We start from the raw sequence: 20,302 nt of genomic DNA, 5'->3' as shown, positions 1-20,302 counted from the left end.
GGACAGGGCCACTTCTCCGCTGTCCTTGTTTCTCCGTCCGAGAGATTCGTTTCCAAACGTGAGCTGAGCCTCTAATGCCAGTGAGACCCGAGACTTCCTGAAGCGCTCTGAGGTGTAGCAAAGTCAAGCGGCTCAGAGGAAATAAACAGTCTAAAGGTGCAAGCGGTCATTAAAAGCTCAAAGAAAACTTCTTCACCGGCCTTCACACTCACTAATAAAAAGCTTATTTCACTCACCGCACGCCGATTCTCAATTGGAAACGCCCGTATTGTTGAGCAGTGGTGGGGCTGTGAGCGAAGTGACATTTTGTCTGCTGTAGTTTGACGAGGAAGCGTCCCATTTGCATGCCTGAGTATCTATCAGGAGAGGTACTAGCTATAATCCCATTAATCAGCATAATTGGCTCATAATTGGCTCTCATCACGTCCCTACAGATGCCATCAGTCAAGCCTCAAACATTGCTGCCAGACATCTCAAACAGTGGCTCGCTGTCCCTGCGGAGACGATACAGGTTTCGTAGTAATCTCTGCTGTTACAGTACACGACAAATTACTATTCCTCTGCCTCGCTAACAGTCACGCTATTATCCAGTAAACAGACGGTGAGTAAATTATGGTGCCGCGACGAACACTCAGACAGACAGACACCTGCCCACGTATCCAAAAATAAGATTCACAAGAGCAGCGGTGATAGAATTCAATCACTTCGCTGCAGCTCGTGTGAGTACGAAAGTGCACCTGTGTGTTCAGATGTGCGTGTGTGTGTGTGTGTGTGTGTGTGTGTGTGTGAGACAAAAGACTAATGAAACCAGACATGCACACCTCACTCCCATGACAGATGTGCGTTGCCCCTGGGAACCGCCGCTTTCTGTTTTTCGAGCACTAAAATGGCCGCTGAAGCAGAAACGTTGGCCACTTACAACCAAATATGCAAATCCAGCAGCAAATGCAATTATAGTCTCTTTCAAATGTCTTTATTGTGAAGCATGGGGAACACGTTAATACAAAAAAAAAATAGTTCAGACGGGCGTCACGCCTCCTTTCCAACGACTACACCTAAAGAACAACGCGTTGAAAAGCGAAGCTGCATGAACAGACCGACCAAACCGAACCGGCGACGTGCCCGAGAAGATTTTACGTAGCTTTACTTTTGAGTGATGAATGAATCAAAACATATTCTAACAAAATCCAAATAGTTTCAGATCTGTTTCTACTCTTGTTAAGTTTCCATTTGCAAAAAAACTGTAAATACAACCGTAAATATGCAGAAAACAGATATAATGAATTCAATATATATCCAACAGATTCACTAGCATACCTCGGTTTTTTTTTTTTTTTTTTTGCAAACTAAGGCCCCCAAACACTGGACCCTCTGTCCTCGGACTGAAAGTGAGTCCTGTGTTTGAAGCCCGTCGGCGTGCACGTCTGCGGCGCAGCGTGTTGTATGTTTGTCTGAGGAGGTGTGCCGCTCATGTCAAACAAAAGGAAACACGTACTTGCTCTCTGTTGATCAGTCTAACAATCTAACCTTGAGCGTCTGAGGCATCTTCCAGTGCACTGGAGTGCATTGCAAAAACAAAGAAAAAAACACAACCGAGCACAGAAGAAAGGAGAAGAAAGTAAAGGGGCGAGGGAGGTAAGGGAGAACTGAGCTGAATATAGAGCTGAAAAGGCTTTCTCTCTCTCTCTCTCTCTCTCTCTCTCTCTCTCTCTTTATTATTTTTTCTTCTTCTTCAGTAAACTGATCGGAAAATAGAAAAGAGCCTGAAGTTTTTATGTGGTGGGAGAGAGTGCAGTTTATCAAAACAAGCAGGGGGAAAAAAAAAAATGACAGTGCAAAATTCCTCTCGCGTGTGCAGGAATCAGACGAGTGCCGTCTTGCATTTTGTGGAATTGGGTGATAATGTAAAAATTCAACAGCTCCCTCCTTCTCCCCTTTTTTTTTTTTTTTTTTTTTTTTTTTTAACGCTGCGCGGGGAAGAGAAGATTCTGGAGCCTCGGTAGGATCACAGTGAAAACAGTGTGAAGCAGAGAGGAACAAGATAAACAAAAGCGCTACCGAGAGATAATTTGCCGTATACGCGGTGAGAAAAATTGATCCTTCAAGCGTTTGATGCTCAATTGATGCTCAGTGTTTAATTCTCCACCGGCACGGTGTATGGTAAACTATGAAACATCTACGAGGCGTTCGAGGTCTCGAGCATCACGTCTGCGAATGAGCAGCACGAGTCAGAGCCGCCGGAGTTGTTCATAAACCTGAGACAGAAGGGTTCGGAGATTATCAAACTCTCCTGCGGGGAGCTAACCGATTCCCTGGAGGACTCTCCAACAGGCCACTGATCCTGATAGCCGAACGGCAGCTCAGCGTTTCAGCCATTCAACGGTGGACTTCGGTAAAGTTGAACAACTTGTAGGGGCTGATGAAGCAGAAGCTGACATCTTGAGGTTTGCCCCCCCTGTTGCGGTGGCCGAGCTCCATCAACCTTCAATGCAATTTGTCTAATGCAACTCAATGAACACGAGATTATTCAAGAGGTCACTTGAGTGATTTTAATCAGACTTTTCGAAGCTCCCGCAGAGCTACAGATGACATTATATACACAGGCTGAGTCACTGCGATGAGTACTTTGATCCCGACAAACTCTACTGGCCTTTTCAAGCTTAAGATATTTCCACTTCTGCGCCTCGGCGTGTGACACGAGACAAATATAAACACGGGAACGTGAAAGTGAGCAAAATCGACAGCAGAACCAAAACCAGTATAGTAGTGTTGTAAACACATCAAAAACTCAAGAGTCTGTTTCAACTAAAACTCCCACCAGAATCATTTGTTGCACCTAATTTGTTTCTATTGACAGCTCTGTCTCATAGCGAGAACATCTGAAGCCTCGCCTTGAGACCGTTTCTCTATGAAATGGATCAGAAGTGATCGTATTAAGCCCATCTGTTCACCACCTGCAAATGAAGACATCTACAAAATCCCTCTCGAGTGGTTTACGTGTCACCATAGGGAGAAAATTAAAACAGCCATCGAACAAACTCAACCCTAATCCCGTCCTTTGAGAATATGCACTGGCAAGGCAAAATCGGACTTTTCTTTTTCTCAAATCGGATCTTTCGGACGCACTGTGAGCAGATCGCGTTTGGTGTGACCAGACGTCGCAAAACCATCTGCAGAAATCTGATTGGAAACGCATTTCAAACCGCCTCCAAATGTGGCAAAAGTCGCTTTTTTTTTTTGCTTGTTTTGTTTTTTGTGTTCAGACAAAAGTTCATCTGGATATGACGAAAATTGGATTCGGTTCATGCAGTCTGAACATTGTTTCAGTGAAAGAGATTCACTGGGAGCTCCGCGGTTGGTCAACCTGCGGTACCTGGATTAGCACTTTGACCTGTGGGAGAGCTACTGTATGTTGTAATCTTGTTTGAAGAGAAGATGAAACTTTAATCAGCCCTGGACGGGAACGAGGCCGTAGCAGCGACATAAAAATAGGATGTACTGGATAATAAAGGAAAAAAAAAGAAGAAGAAAAAAAAAAAGGACCGAAATAACATAAAAAGATAATCAAAGTGTTTATTATGTGTGTAGTGCTGACCTAGATCTGTGACCAATGTGCAGATTCTACTGTGTTAGCATGCTTTTGTACCTACTTGACAGAGTTGCTGCATTGCACCATGCGCTTCACCGTAAAACAGACCCGCAGCTCACCAATGAAACCTGATGAATATCATTTTTTGACCGCCGGTCAGTTCCTCGTAAAACATCTTTAACAATGCACCTGTGCGAGTCGAGGCCCGAGCCTCGACGCCGCCAAATAGGCCGCAGCGAGCTTCAATCTGTCCAACCCGCTGCGTCGTATTGCCATTTGAGATGATTTGAGTGCGTACGCCTTCTGCCGTAATATCATTACCTTCCAAATTGAATACTTGTCGTGTCAAGCTTTCACGCGCCGATCGCGGCAAATAATGACACAGACAATCTGACATTGTGATAGCTTTCCCTCATTCAGCGGGTCACAGTTCGAGATAGCGTGGCAGCTTCTGCACATTCAATTCCCCGTCCCACTGATGTGGCAAAGATGGAATATTTCATTAGGGGCTTGGATAAACAGAAGCCGTACTCCGATACGTGCGTGTGAGCGGGCCGGCTAAGCACACTAAGCAGTTGTCTTGCTATTACCTAAAGCTACAGAGAGCAGTGGCTACACAGATTGGATTTCTGATTGCACAAGCCTCCCGGACTAAATTATTACACGAATACTACCGGGGGGGGGGGGAGGGGGGGGGGGGCGCACGTTGGTCAAAATAATCGTCCCGAGCCGCGTGACGCTCGCACACGTTCTCCAACAACCCTCTGGACGCCGTTGGCGGTCAGCCTGGGTGACTGCGCACCTTTCTGCCGGCTGCAGCGTCCTCCAGCTCATTTGACCAGACTTGATGGAAAAGCACAGGGAATTCTGGATGAAGAACAAATGTCAGCTTCAAAAAGGAAAAAGAGATGGCAGGTGGACAAAAGAGGGCTTTTCTCCCTAATCCTGGCCTCAAATACTGAAACTTGGTCCGTGAGCACACAAAAAAAACAAAAAAAACAAAAAAAACAACCTAAGATGCTTTTTTACCTTGGACTCTGCTCTGTTCCTTTCCTTCTCACTCCCATCCTCTGCTTTAGCTTTAGCATCCAAGAGGAGCCAATTACTCATCCGGCCCCAGTAATTAACATGAGGGATGGCGAAGCCTAATGCTGCTCCGACGGGAGAATTGTGACAGAGAGACCGTCTCTAATGAGACACACTCTGGGGATCCTCGTCTCCGGCCTTGCCGACTGCTCCGGTCCCCCGCGACGGATGGCGCTAATCGCTGCTACTGAAACGGTGTCATTTTGAAGCCCATCGTGCAACAGCGAGATAGCAGGTGGGCAGGCAGCGACAGAAGTATGCAAATTACATGAAGGGATATTCCACGGAAGCAGGTGTAAACAGAGAGCAGTTCGCGAAAGAGGACGTGAAACGCTTCGCGGCTACGCTGGGCCACGCCGGTCGGGCTCTCGACGTAACCAAAGAAACACGCGAATGAGGAACAAAGCCACCGAGCAAACGGCGAGGTAGCGTATGTTATTAGGTGTAGCGGTAAAGAGCATGATCGTGTTGTAATCGCTGCAACACTCGGAGACAGCGCAATAAGTGATGGAGCAGGAAACAGAAATATGGGTGAAAATAGGTGAATTGTTAGTGTGCTAACGAATAGATTGAACATCTTTTTTTTAATTATTTTTCCAACACAATGAACAAACAGAGTGACTTCAATGCAGCCACACTGCTTTTTAAACATAAAACTCGAGATATTGATAAATAGGCAAGATCTGGTAACCGAGTTGTGCTTCCCCCCCCTGATTGTGACCTTGATATAAGTAAGATGACATGATTCAAATGCTTCCATATGACTCCCTTCCTCTGCTCATAATAAAAAAAATGACTGGAGTGAAGGTAAATATGGGGTAATAGTTATGGTGGCCGTGTGTTTGGTGTGCGCGGGCGGCTGCTGTCGGACAGGACGGGTTCGGTCCACGGCTGGCCAAAGAAACGCCCTTTTGGTCCACAAAGGCTCTGGCCATGAATATCAAGACAGAGGGTCGGTCTGGCTGCGCCGCGGACCGAATCAAACACATCTCTCTGTCCTCAGTCTGCCGGCAGCGACCTGAACCACCGGCCACGGAGGTGCTGGGAGGAGGTTGACGGACGCTTCCAACGACACACTTGGTCGGTTATTGCTCTTTGTTTGAGTTCATAAAGCGTCGAGACTTGAACGTCTACTGCGGCACGTTTTACGTAAAAATGAACCGTTCTTCAAGCTGTTGCCAAACCAGTTCAAACAGTGCCGATTAAGCCTGTCGCTGAGAAATCTCTCTGCATTTCACCCCACAGGCCTCCCGAGGTTTCCCTGGTGAGACATCCTCACGCTGGTCGGATGAATACACCCGTCATAGAGCGCGCGCACCACAGATTTCCGCCAGCCTCGCCCTTTGCTAACTCGACCGGGGACGCAATAATTCACCTTGTGCGGCTCTTCTGGACTTTGAAAATGTTACGGGACAGACCGGACCGACACCGAGGTGACACTGAAACACAGTTATTATGCGGCGGTTGTGACGCGCAGAACAGTTTATTTAGGATTTCACAACTGCGGCAGCAGTGACGGAGTACGCTACGACGCAAGCCTGCGTCCGCAGAGCTTTTCGCACTCACTGGCAGAAGGGTTAGACAAGAGGTCGCAAGTTTAATCTATGAACCCAGAAAAGATAAATATCACGTGGACCTCACAGGAGCCATCGTTTAAATGACCGTTTCCTAAACTCCTACCCCGAACAACGGCTGTCCAATCACAGCTTAGCAAGTGTAACTATGAATGTCATGGAGGCTGCAAACATGAGCACGTCCTGCAAGAAAGCTTGACAAGCATAGCAACAGTAACTAAGGGGTTGAACCAAACTGTTACCACTCAGTTACACCTACACACCTCCAAGCACGCACACGCACACACACACACACACACACACACACAGAGAAAACACATGATATTCAGAAGTTTCCACTGCTGAATGTCGTTCTCATTCATTTCTCATGTGTGCTACACACACTGTGGGAGCATAAGTGAGACTAAAGAGCCTCTCAGCATTTCATATTTTCCACCACACAGACTCCGCACTCGGCATTTGCTGGTTTTCTGCATTCGTCGATCACAGATGTACCCGGACTTGAAAGCCGAACCCGATAACTGCCGTAAAAATTCTAATTTTTTTCCCTTAGTCTTGGTTTAAAAAGAGGAGGACAAAAGTCTTTTCTCAAGTCAGTGTTGGGTTTGAAATGATTGTCCAAGGTTTGCAGTTCCATTTACTGTCCCAGAGGACTCAACACTCAATGTCCTGACGGAGCATTTGGAGGGCAGACAGTGGTCAGAGTTTGGAGAAATACAGTCAGGATTTTTTTTTTTTTAGAGGTCAGACGAAGAACAGAGCTCTCTAGAAACATTTAATGAAAGGGATTTCTCGACCCGCCGGTTCAACGAGTTGTTTTCGACAGGTGGGTAATAAGAATGGAGGCAATAACTGCAGCCGGCTTATGGGAGAGTTCACGATGTCCCAGATATGCTCTGATAGTGTTGAGTCCCACGGCGCATTTGTTGTGATGACGCACAGTGTTGTTCTTTCTAAATATGAGATGATAGTGTGAACATTTTGGAGATGAGGTGTGAAGACTGCAGGAAAACAACCACATAACTCCCCCTTTTCTCAATTACATCCCGCTCAATATGGGATTTGTAGAACAAGCTGCACACTAACACAGTGTCATCCAAAAGAAATGTCCCGCCTTTGATTGACCGAGGTAAATTTTGGCCTGGTTGGACCGAGGGCCCTGCAGGCGACAGCGTCGTGTCACTGTGAACAAGACGTGCTTGGACTACTCCTTGTGGACACAATTAGGTGAGCCGAGGTCCATTTTCACTCTCTTGCCCACTAGTTTTGATTACTTCCAGTTTTCCGACGGAAAGAAGCAGTCATTTTCAAACATGAGCCGCTCACAGATATATTCCAGGAGCATCCAGCGGGCTGTCACATGTCGTGGGAGAGATGAGTTGCAGAAGAGCTGAGCTCCGTTAACATCCCACATCTGAGCCGTCAGTGCTTCGGGCTCGCAATCAAAATAAGTTGCAAAATGAATGATTTGGCATGCTAGGAAGACACAAAGGGTGTCGCAAGTGCTTTTTAAATGGAAAAGTTTGTCAATAGAATATGTTACTGTACTCCCAAGGGTAAAAGACAGCAGGAGTCTGGCGGCCTGAGCGGGGGGTTTGAATGATGAAGGCCAATTAGGGAGCACATTTCACACCTGTCCCCCTTCACGTCTGCAGGCCGCATCTGCCGACTGCATCGGGCGTTGAGTCACGCTCACCAGCCGGCACATCCACATCTGTGTCCCGCCTTGTCAGTCACCCCCCTCGTACTCTCCCTCACCTTCAGCACACACACACACACACACACACACACACACACACACACATCTCAGTCAGGGATCGTATGTATGCTGCAGCCGTTTTGTGTTTTTTGTTTTGTTTTTTGTTTTTAAGTTGAAGAGGTGCTTCCTATTGTTGTGCGTTCAAATCCAACGAGCGGAGCACTCGGCGTCGACTAAATGCCACCAGACAGAGAAGTGGGATGAAGTCGACGGAGGGGGATGGAAGAGGAGGGGTATGAAAAAGAAAGCGGGCTGAGATTTTAAGAGGAGACGGGCCTTTGACGCAGACAGGGGAGTGGAAACGGTTGCCATGGAAACCCCACCCAATGAGTCAATGAGTAAGTCAGGGGAGGCAAAAGAGAGCAGAGTAAATGGAGGGGATGAGAGGAAGTGAGCTTTTTGACAACAGGTATTTGTCTGACCTGCCTAACCCGCGTCGGAAGGAGAAATATAAAAGAGACAAAATAATACACGAGAAAACAAACGGCGCTCTTGTTTCTCAGAAACAACACAACAACAACTCACAATGCAGGATCACCTCAAGTCCAGCTCTATCTTAAAAGCCTGAATTCTGCCCGTCATTCATCTCCCCCGCCGGTGAGGCCTTTCCTCCGTCTGGGCGCCACGATGAGCCTCACACCGTTCACTGGGCTTCTCACGGAGATGCTAAATAATGAATGGTGGGGCACCGGGGGAGGTGTAACTGTTTTTATTAACCTGATTATTACCGCCATCCATCAGACATCAGGCTGTTAAAGAGAAATGCAAACATGTGACAAACTAAGGACGAAGAGCGGGGCCAATTACAGATACCCGGCAGATAACTAATCGCTGTCATCTTGCAGGTTACATATTGGACTTATATAGTTTGTTTGTGGCAAAATGCACACGCGCGAAGGGTACATGGAGAAAAAAAACTGATAATGCAGGAGGAGGTGACGATAAGCAGGATGCAGCAGAGCAGCAGGATAGAAAGGGAACAACGGAGATTCATACTTCCTGCTTTGCGGCACAACTTCAAGACGATCACACCAACTACTGAGGACAGACAGATGGACTTGGGAGTCTCTCTCGCTCTCATTAATAAACATTATTAATATTGTGCACGGTTGCCACAGCAATCGACGCAAGCTCTAATGTGCCTTCGGGCGTCACACTAACCATTATCGCACAGTCTCAACCAGCACTTCCCGCTACGTAAGCGTATGTTGTTTGCGCTCGCATGTCAGCACCAAAGCACACAGAAAGTCACGCACACGTAAATGTGGGGACTTACAAGCACTGCAGTGCAACAAAATGGAAAGAGCAGGTGTACGCTCGCACAACTGAAAGACAGATGCGAGAACATCCAATCACACCCTTCATAAAGTTTACTTCTGCTTGCGCCGATGTTCACTGGGATGTTCGGTTTAAGGGGCACGTTTCTGCTTTCAAATCACTTCTTGCAGTTTTTGCAGGGTGACCAAGCTGTTGTGAATGGAGCAGCATTCCCAAAAGCACCGTGGTGCGGGGTTGACGGCAGCCGCTGCGGTCGGACGACATCCACTGCAGGAAGACGAAACTTTGTCAAACCGGCTGCTGTTTCCAGAGCCACAAATCAAAGAACAGGACTGCTCAATGGCAAGTTGTAATTTACAGGATTTATTTTGCATCATCTCGGTGACCAAGACATTTTTTTTTTCCGCCAGTTTGTCATTTCCAACTACAAATGGTTGAAAGAACGTGTTCTCCATGGAGCTTTCAGCAAATTTACAGTACTGCCTGGCACTTATGGAAGATCTTATTTATATCACTCACTTCTAAAGGCTTAAAGCCTTTGGTGCCACCTGACCCAAACTCACTGCACGGACAGAGTCTCACACCCCATTGGGGATCGTTTCCAGTTGTTGCATCCTAATGGCCGTCGACCACTATTAACTATTGGAGCAACCTTTAACCAATCAGCCTTAACCACCACATGACATCTGTGGTGCGACAAAACTGGCCAAGCTTTAAACAACAGAGAGGATCCTGCCATGTGAGCAAAGTGCGACGCCGTGTTGGCAAATGACCATCGCAGACTTTCATTGGTCTTTTCCTTGCTTCAATTCCTCGATACTTCCTGCAACTGTTACTATCGCTTCATCTCGCTCTAATATCGCTGCCGTCGTTGGAATTTTTGAAAACAAATGCTTGACTTCAACATGGACGCACTTAGCCACTCCCACTGATTGCTGATTGTTTCCGTCCTTCAGAGTGGCTGAACCCTCGTGCGAACAGGGTTTCCAAACTATAATCACAGCAAAGACTAAAAGCGGGCGGAGCCATCGTCACGACCCATTATTTGCTCTGACATGAATTTCTTTACTTTTCCTTAATAATATGCAATAGTTTACTCCAGCAGATGGGACCCACGTAGGATAAAAAAAAAAAGGATCAAGTTTGAGATATTTCCCATTGAATTATTGGATGATTTCAGGCAATATGAAGCATTTTACAGATGGACACACATGCCAAGATAGTGTTTGAAAGGGTCATGTCGTATTAATGTCATTTCCATCGAGAGAAGATTGAGAGAAAGTAAGAGGTCAGAAACACCTTTCCACCTGCAGCCGACCTCCTGATCATCAGTTCTCTTATTCAGAGAGCGTCACAGACACCACTCCTGCTCATCACTAAGTGCTTTACTGTGTCCACCGAGCTAAAAGGCGAGGCGGAGGATGAAAATGATAAGAACCTGCGTATATGCAAGTGTGACAGGAGAACTAAAGGGGGAGGAGGAGGAGTGGAAAAGCCAAGAATGGGACAATCAGAAGGGAAAAAACAACGACTACTTATAATCTGTGGCTTTTGGGATGTGAGTCATCTAATCCTGATGACCTTCGTATTTTTACCACATTATTTTTTTTCCCTGCAACAGAGGCCCTGTGCACATTTATATTTGATTTAGTATTTGAAGGGAAATAACTTGTATTTTTGTAATCTTTCAGTTGACCTTTCGAGTTATTTACTCCAAATATCTAAACACTTGAAAATACGTTTAAATATTTAAAACGTTTTTTGAATATTTTTCGGCTCAGCTCGGGAGTCTTCAAGTAAAAGTTCACAGTCAGTAGATTATAAAAATCTATTTAATTGCCATGTTTTTGATTTTTCAATCTTACCTAAATTATTTAACCGTTCTCGATCAGTGTAGCCCATTAAGGTATGAGGACTAGTCTTCACACTCATTTCGCTCCGCTCCCTACCTCCCCCCATCAAATCTATGTGGATTACCCGACGATAGGGCTGATTTCACATGGGCTCAGGCTATTAACACTCTGACCTTGGATTTCAACCAGGCAATTTGTCTAAGAGCTGGCACAGCCTTCGCTGCCCTCGCTGACTTCGTCCAACCTCCATGATTGGTATGAGTGGCAGTAACTCTCCCACTGTCCGCCAGTCAGCCTCCATCTCCCCTGAAGAATGTCTTTTCTTCACTACTCAAGGGTTGTGTTTTAAATTGCTTTGATGAACTACTTCACATCGATCACTTATAATTCTCTTTTGTCTCCTGCTCCATAGTCGCCTTTATATCTATGATAAATGTCAGCAGGCTCCAACGTAGCTCTTTCTTTATCAATTAAAGAGAAGGGTTTCAAAAGTTTTCAACGTGGTCTGCCGTTGTCTTTGAGTCTTCACATCATTTATCCATGTGGCCCCTTTGAACCGAAGGCTCAATTACACCTGGTATTAAATATAGACATTATAAGGATGAATTATGTGGATGATGACATCCGTTAGGATGGATTTTTCTCACGTGAGTATGTAGAGAGGGCATGAAGATGTGGTCTCGTCCGTTTGGTCGCTTTGCAATCACAACGTGTTCTGCATGCACGTTGGTCCGTCCATCCATCCGTCCATTCACCCTTCCATCCGTCCATTCATTCATCCATCCGTCCATTCATCCATCCATCTGTCCATCCATTCATCCATCCATCCATCCATCCATTCATCCATCTGTCCATTCATCCATCCATCCATCCGTGCATCCATCCATCCATCCATCCATCCATCTGTGCATCCATCCATCCATCCATCCATCCGTCCGTCCGTCCATCCATCCATCCATCTGTGCATCCGTCCGTCCGTCCATCCATCCATCTGTGCATCCATCCGTCCATCCGTCCGTCCATCCATCCGTCCGTCCATCTGTCCGTCCGTCCATCCATCCATTCATCCGTCCGTCCGTCCGTCCGTCCGTCCATCCATCCATCCATCCATTCATCCACCCGTCCGTCCATCCGTTGGTCCGTCCGTCCGTCCATCCAGATATAAACAGCCCAGCTCAGTCATGACAAGGCCTCGTCCTATCAGCAGCACTGAGGCCCATTGTTGAAGCTTCATTAGTGCACCAGTTAACCTCCCCTTACCTCTCTCTCTCTCTCTCTCTCTCTCTCTCTCTGCTGTAGTTCATTTACACTCAATTTACTTATGTGATTATCATAGCCTGTGTCCCTATCATCAGGCCACCTCCCCTTCCCCCCCCCCCCCTCGTTCCCTATTGTGTTTCTCTCCTTGTATTTGTTCTCCCATTTGTTCTTACTCTTTGCTGTTCACCCCTTCCTCTGTCCTCGGTGCCTCGCCGGCAGCGGCTCCGCGAGTGGTTATCAGAGAAAATTATGCCCATGTTGCAAATAAACATCTTTTTGTTGTTGTTCCTGCTATAATGAGTTCAGAGAGGGAGACAGAAAAGTGGTTCCAGTGAAAGCCGCCTGCTCCTGGCCTTGAAGAATGCACCTCCATTAGGGATTCAGGGGAGAGTTAGCCACCAGGCAGCTGGCCCTAATGGCACAGCTAAGCTAACACACACCATACACAGATAAGAGCTTGTACACACAAAAAACAGACCCCCTTTAATGTAACAACGAACTGACTGATATATATATCTATATATATATATATATAGATATATATATATATATATGGAGCAAATAAATGGCAACTAAAAATCAGAAGTATATGGATTAAACAGCAGTAGGTCTAAGCCTGTATAAGCACTGGGGGATTTATAAACCTGACAAAGCCCCCCCTCCCCCCCCCTCCCACACATATCACACACACAAGACCTCGATAAGCATTCATTTTAAGATGCAATTCTCAACTAAAAACAGAGAGTACCAATAGCTCAAAGTCCTCCAAACCTTATCTTGGATCGCCTACATAACACTCACTTACAACTGTGAGCTCTTGTTAGCCGGTTAAAGCAGCTAATTAGAGACAAAAGAGCCGCAGTCAACTCAAAAAGTTCAAACTTCCAGACAAGACTGATTCCTGCTAAACTAACACTCCCGCAGCTAATCGATGAGCACGCAGACAAGATATTTGGGAGACTGAAATACGGCATAACAACGGCACGCGGGGGCGAAAAAATATCACAATTAAAACACCCTCATCGACAGAAAATTCAGCATATTCGGCAGTTCATGAGAACCCCGGTTATTGACGCCCCTTATTGGCCGCCGTTCCTCCCACTTTGCCGGCGCTTTGTGTGTTGGGACCCCGCTGCGTTCAGCTGCGAGTCAACGCCCACAGCAGACGACACACATGGACTTACCGGCGTGGAGCTCCAGGAACCAACCAGAGGTCCTCTGCTACGGCACCGCCTGGCCCTCAGGTGGGCTTTATGTCAGCGGGTTTGTGGAAATTTGTCCGAAAAATATGGTAATATGTTGAGTCTGATCAAACGTGATCAACTCAAGGTCTCCTGATGCAGTCGCTTGGTCTTCGGCTTTCGACCACATCACGCTGTGTTCGTCGGTAGCTGACAAGGACGTTTTGATATCCCATGATTCTTTGGCAACGGTCTTAATATGATTTGTTTACATTGTCTTAAAGGGGCAGTCCACTGATTTTACAACTGAAGTTCACATTACTTGTGATGAGGAGAACTACAAAGTCTTTTGCAGGTCAGGGCTTTTTAAAATTTTGAAAATACAACCATGATGTTGCCGCGGCGATGTCGTTAGCTTTATCTCGGGCTCCTGAATATATGACAGAAAGCCGGTGTTGCAGGCTGGAGATGTGGAGTTTAACAGATGTGGACATTTAGGAGGCATTTAGGGTCTAATGAAAGATGCTACTGAGTTGTATTATGGGAAATGTAGGATGCTTGCTAGAAAGCCATTCTTTCATTAATCTGTCTCTTAAAACTCCCACAACTTTGTTAATAAATCGAATTAGTCCACACAGTGAAACTGGACCTTCCCCCCTGGAGTCTACAGCTCCTTCACAATTACACACTTGGCTTTATCGATAATACAGCCAAAGGAAAATGAAAAAAAAAAAAGGGAAGGTAACAAGGGCGGACAAAAGAGGAGGCAGAAGAAGACAAAGTAACTCACAGGGGACGGTGCGGAGGTAGAGGTTGTCCCGGATGATCTGCTGCAGCTCGTGGTCCACCGAGCCTTTCTGGAAGCGCAAGTTGAGGTAGTGGCGCAGGTCCTTGTCTATCACGCCCCCTGGAGGGACACAAACGTCAGTAATCAGTGATCAAATCCCAAATCAAGTCAGGCAATCAGGCTTCAATGGCAATTTTTGTATTCTCGTAGAAGTAAGGAAAGAAAGAGCCTAATCAGGACTTGATCAGAAATGGGGACAGATGGATGTGTTTGTGAATTATCCAGAGGGGGAAAAAAAATGTGCCTGCCTCACACTGTTTTTTTTTGTGCATTTCTAAGCGCAGGAAGAACCAAACACTGCGGCGACAAATGACCCAGAATCTCTAAAAACCACGGTAAACAATTTGAATTTGCTAAAATCCTACAAACAAACAGCCAGCACAAATGAACCCGCTTTGCTCGCTCTCACTCCGCATCTGTCAAGCGCAGCCGCGGATTGGTGGAGGTGTTAATTGGAGCACGTGTTGGAGAAATGTCTACACATAAATCACCCATGCAGTGGGGGGGAGGGGGTGTTTTTACTTCCTCCCCCCACCCCCCCCCCCCCCCCCCCCACCCCCACCCCTCTTTTCTCTCAGGCAGTCCCAGTTCTGTGAATGGACTTCCACTTAAAACCAGTAAATCTCGCTGGCTCAGCAGGACGGAGTGATGGAGGGACGACAAGAGAAATGGAGATAAGGGATGAGAGAGATGGAAGGCAAGGGCAAATCCCACGGGAGGGGGGGGGGGGGTAGAAAGGGGCGAGCTAAAACAGGCATCAACTCCATCCCTCTTGCCCCAACAAACAGTCCATCCATCCACTCCGCCACACTCATATAATCACATTTGAAATGGAGGCATGGACAGGACGGCTGAGAGGAGGAGGAAGAGGAAGAGGAAATGGAGGGGGGTGGTGGTGGTGGTGGTGGTGGTGGTGGGGGGGGGCTGCTCGTCTGATGTTTCTTAAGGGATTCCTCATGGTGCCGCTTTAACCAACACACTTGTCATTCTTGCGGCTCCTCTGCATAGAAGTAAAGAAGCAGAGAGACGGACGGAGTGGGCGCGCAAGGCTGAGAAGACATTCGTCTAACCTTCAACATCCTGTTAGGAGCAACAACTTGGCACCGTGACAAATAGCATTTAGCCCTCCCACTTCTCTCTCTCCCCCCCCACCACCTTCCCCCGTGTGATCCTGAGGCAATGACTTCCAAGCATGATATGTTGGAGAGCACACACACGTCAACAGCACACACATGTAGACACGGCTGCATCCGAACACGCAATCGACTCCGAACGCGCTCCCACAGAAGGTGCGCGGAAATTGTTGGAAATATAATGAGCGGCACATTATTTCAATAATAACCTAGTTTGGAAGTTTTCTGTCATACCGGGGAGATCAATTATTTAGCAGATTCTGGTTCCTCACTTGTGTGATCTCCAAATACGCACACGCGCACGCACACACACACACACACACACACACACACACACACACACACACACACGTAGCCCAACATGCATTAATCCTGAACTAATTCAAGGAGCATTGCATTATAATCATGCAAACCTGAACTGCAGAGACCAGCTGCATCTGTTTCTCTGTCAAAGATGTGGAGCAGCACAACTGGACAATTTACATTTGCATGAGAAAAGAAGCCAAGCCGGTGAAATCTGCATACTGAAAAGGTGAGCACGCTCAAAAAGCTCACACACACACACACACACACACACACACACACACACACACACACACACACACACACATTTAAACACACTAAATGGCACCTCTTGCGCGGACAGCGGTTGTGCAGCCTGCATATAGAGTCCTCTTTCCACAGGTTTTTTGAGATGCAAATAATCTCCGCTGGAGGAAATCTTGCTCCGGATCTTTCCCGCTGGAATCCTACCCCCTCCTCTCCAGTGCTGTCCGGTCCCTCTGGTCCTCAACTCTGTCTCTGTTTGACCAATCTAGGCACTGCCAGCCAGCCCGGGAGCCGAATCACCTCTCTCTCCCTTCTACACTCCACGGAGGAGAGATGAAACAGGAAAAGCGCGGCACACTGGAGTGGCTGAGAAACACCGAGGCTGAGAGAGAGAGAGAGAGAGTGTGTGTGTGTGTGTGTGTGTGTGTGTGTGTGTGTGTGTGTGTGTGTGAGAGGCGGCGGGAAAGCAAAGAAGTGCGTGCATGTGTATGTGTGTGTGTTTGCTGCGAGTGAGGGAGAGCGACCGCTGAAGCAGGGCTCCGGCGGTGGGGACCTATCACACTAACATCCCTCTTTCTCTCCGGGTTCTCAGGTCCTACAACGCCCCCCATCTGCAGCGCGGGGTACTGCATGCGTTTCACATGTCTCTTTCAGCGTGCACACACACACACACAGACACAGACACACACACACACACACACACCCCCTCGGCTCACAGCATCCACATGGCCATGACCTTCTTTTCCACCATCAACAACCACGTGGTGAAACTAAATATTATGTTTCAGCCGAACCCAGTCGTGTCTCGCTGCCACAGAAAGTATACCTACTAATTAAGTTGTGCTTTGGTGTGTGGAAACATCATTTTCTTCACTCCGGTCACAGTCTTTCCATTTATCTTCTTGCGCTCCTTTCCTACGTTGGTTCAACGTGACGAATTACACAAAATATTCTAAAACACAAACATATAACAACAAAAGGAGCCAAGTTGTATTTGTATTTTTTTTTTGCTGTTAAAAAAGCATCATCGAGGACAAGTGCATCTCTTTTCACGTGCGTTTGAGAGTCTCCGTTAAGCAAAGGAAAAATCCAAGCCTGCTCCATCGATTGTAATAAAGATAGCGTTCTTCATATTTTGGATTTGATAGACATATTTGCATTTTCAGTCTTTCTTCTCTTTCCAGTCAAAAATCTGCCAATTTCACACTTCAATTGTTTTTCTATCTGAGTGAATCCGAACTGAACCCGAATCTCGACTGAATCTTCGTTCCCATCGCAGCGCTCTCGTTTAGCTTTTGTACCTGAAGAGACCAGGTTCGTGGAGGTTATATCGCGATATATTATAATGGTTTTGGGTTTTCTGCTGATCATCCAATCAATTTATTTAATATTCTGTTGTGGAGCTCAGCGCAAACACCGCTGGCTGTCCCTCTCCTAAATATTTGGCCACATATCCAAAAATAGACTGTGTGTGTGTGTGTGTGTGTGTGTGTGTGTGTGTGTGTGTGTGTGCGTGTGTGTGTGAGCATGCAACAGAGGGTCTAATCCGAGCAACAGCTCCACTGATCTGGACTCGGTGACGTGCGTGAGGCTGAAAGAGGTCGTTTGGCCTTGTTTTTCTCTCGAGGTGCTTCCTCATCACTTCTTGCTCTGACAAGACATGTTATCACGACGCGGCCGTTACGTGACGCCGCCGGGGGACGAGGGGACGGAGATGGGGAGGAAAAGGGCTGCGAACTGACAGCGGCCACGGGGAGATGCACCCGCGTGGCTGCACGAGCCAATCAGCTGAACGTGACAGCAGTCCTGCAGGTATTGATCATTGATGCATTCAGTCCCATTATTCAGGAGGGAATATTCGAATAGTCGTTTTAATCGACAAAATCGATTAGTACCCGGCGACTTTCGGTCTTTCCTTATTTCCCCCGTTTTCACCCGGCGCCTAGCTGCAATGCGTTACTCCCGTCAGAGGGTGGCGGCAATGCCTCTAAAAGCTGCCGCATTAAATAACGGGTAGAAGAAGAACACGCCGCTTTCAGGGCTCTGCAGCTTTGTAGGTAAAGCTGCAATACCAGCTGCGAATATTGTTGTTTCGCTTGAAATTCCCATCCCTGCTATTCACTTGCTGCTTCCGCTCGAAACGTGAGGAAACGGTAACGCACGGCAGAAGATGAAAGGACTCGTGCTCGCGAGTTCAGGAAGCATCTCTGGCACGTTTAGAGCCACAAGCAGGCATCATAACGGCTTCCTAAACAGATGGGTGAATGAAAATTGTTGTCTGTCCGCAGTAGATGAGAATTCCCCCATTTAAGCTCAGCAGGTGTCTTGTAAATCCCCAGGGGACGCCGGGAGAGAAAGAACAGCCTGTGGAGAGTCAAAAAAACAAGAGAGCAGCTGGTTCCTCCGGGGGGGTGGGGGGGGGGGGGGGGGGACAGAGGTGCTATGGCAGCTCACTGCCTCACGCCAGAGGCACGAGCCGGCGGAGCTCGCGGAGGAGATTCGAGCGGCGAGACGTGAAGGTGGAGGTGAAGCTCTCGGCGGCGGCGGCGGCGGCTCCACGCAGACAGGTAGAGTGAAAAACCAATGTTCCCACCAGTTAATTTGCCTTTCCGCACGTTAATTGGTGTTTGTCGTGAATTATTCATGGCTTATCGAGCTCTTCGGGATAGCAATGAGAAAACTCATCAATTCGCCGACACGCAGGTGTAGACTTTGTGCCCCCACCGGCAGCACCGAGGCCGCAGCCGCCTTTCGCGGCTTCGGCGCTGCTGGCGTCGAAGCCGCAGCTTTGCACTCGTCAGCGTTACCGACGTATTTGACGGGACACTGACGAACCGACGTGGCGGCGATTGACTTTATTCATCGAAAGGCAGACGCGCGTACGAGACATTCGTCACCGCTCCCACATGAAGCCCCCCTCTCTTGTCAGGGAAAGTCCACCCTGAGTCCATCTCCTTCTCCTTCCAACTGCGTTTCCGTTAGTGATGTGCGAAGCGGCGTCTTTTCCGGCGGTCCGAATCGCCGGCATCAGTGCGTTAAAAAAAAAAAAGATTTGTTCAAAAGACTTGTTCGGTGTTTGACTGGAGTGTCGAAGACACGGTCCCACTCGCTGCCGGAGGTGCTGCCGCTTTGGCAATATATTGATATCGATATCTTAAAAGGTTCTTTATTAAATATCGGAGATGAACGGTGGCGTTTAATTAATTTCAAATCCTTGTATCTGATCTAGTTTGGTATTACTATTGAACTTGCTGGACCTGCTTCATACAGGCCAGATTAATATGTTCATCAGGGAAATCAGTTAAAACGTGGAAATTGAAGGTGTGTGTGTGTGTGTGTGTGTGTGTGTGTGTGTGTGTGTGTGTGTGTGTGTGTGTGTGTTTGTAACCATGTGAAGAATTAGATCAATGGTTATCTTCTCCAGGCGAGATCAGCATTTAGCTCAAAGAAAAGAACGGCCTCCGCGTGAATCGATGACGAGGATCACTGAGTGTATTCCTGCATGTTCGCTCACAACTGACTGAGCAGCAGATCATTTCAGGAAGTGATTTCTTTCAGCTAGTTCACCAAAAGTTTCATTCATTTTTTTGAACAAATAATTTAGCGAGCAATGCAACGCTAGTTTCTAGCCACCTGTTTTTATGCAAATAATAAAAAAAAATTTAAAAAATGATATTGTAAACACTGAATATATAAACTAAATTCAAAACTATTGCTAAATTATTTTGTCGGAGGTAGGTGGAAAAGTTGGGTGTCATGGAAACATATACAAACATCCGGTCAAGTCTCCAATCTGCTGAAAGTAAAAGGACGCTTTCAAACGTAACACCGTGGGATTATTAACGACAGAGTGCAGCTCGTAAAACGGGAAATCCACAATCTAGACCGGGTTGCATCGTGCAGACCGAGGTCAGTAACTGATGATCAAAAAGACAAAACAAGCCCACAAGGTCAACCTGATGGACGCGCACTAACCGGCACCCGAGCCGAAACTTCAGCAGCACCGCGACAGCAAAGTCTCCAAAGTCTCCAAAGTCTCCAAAGTCTCCAAAGTCTCCCGCAGACGCCCGGAAACTTTCGACTCTATCAAGACAAATCCAGCACGGAGGACGCGCTGACAAGTCAGTCAGCTCGGAGCGCCGTCATCAGAGCGCTGACAATGTTTATCACACCCGCTCCGAGGGGCATCCGTC

At 47.2% G+C, this 20,302-nt stretch overlaps 1 protein-coding gene across 9 annotated transcripts in view; it reads right to left on the bottom strand.

The window, feature by feature from the left end:
- Nucleotides 1-20,302, bottom strand: part of magi2a (membrane associated guanylate kinase, WW and PDZ domain containing 2a) — a 199,443-nt gene that overhangs the window by 129,184 nt on the left and 49,957 nt on the right. For all 9 annotated transcript variants that reach the window (XM_069164921.1, XM_069164922.1, XM_069164923.1 and 6 more), the window contains exon 2: nucleotides 14,371-14,487. In XM_069164921.1, coding sequence (XP_069021022.1) covers nucleotides 14,371-14,487 — 117 coding nt within the window. The remainder of the gene's footprint in view (nucleotides 1-14,370; nucleotides 14,488-20,302) is intronic.

This window comes from Embiotoca jacksoni, unplaced genomic scaffold (assembly GCF_022577435.1).
Source record: "Embiotoca jacksoni isolate LCO1_2020_lvr unplaced genomic scaffold, fEmbJac1.0.p SCAF_32, whole genome shotgun sequence".
NCBI lineage: Eukaryota > Metazoa > Chordata > Actinopteri > Embiotocidae > Embiotoca > Embiotoca jacksoni.
The sequence above is the reverse complement of the archived record's forward strand: the minus strand, read 5'-3'. Positions and strand labels throughout refer to the sequence as shown.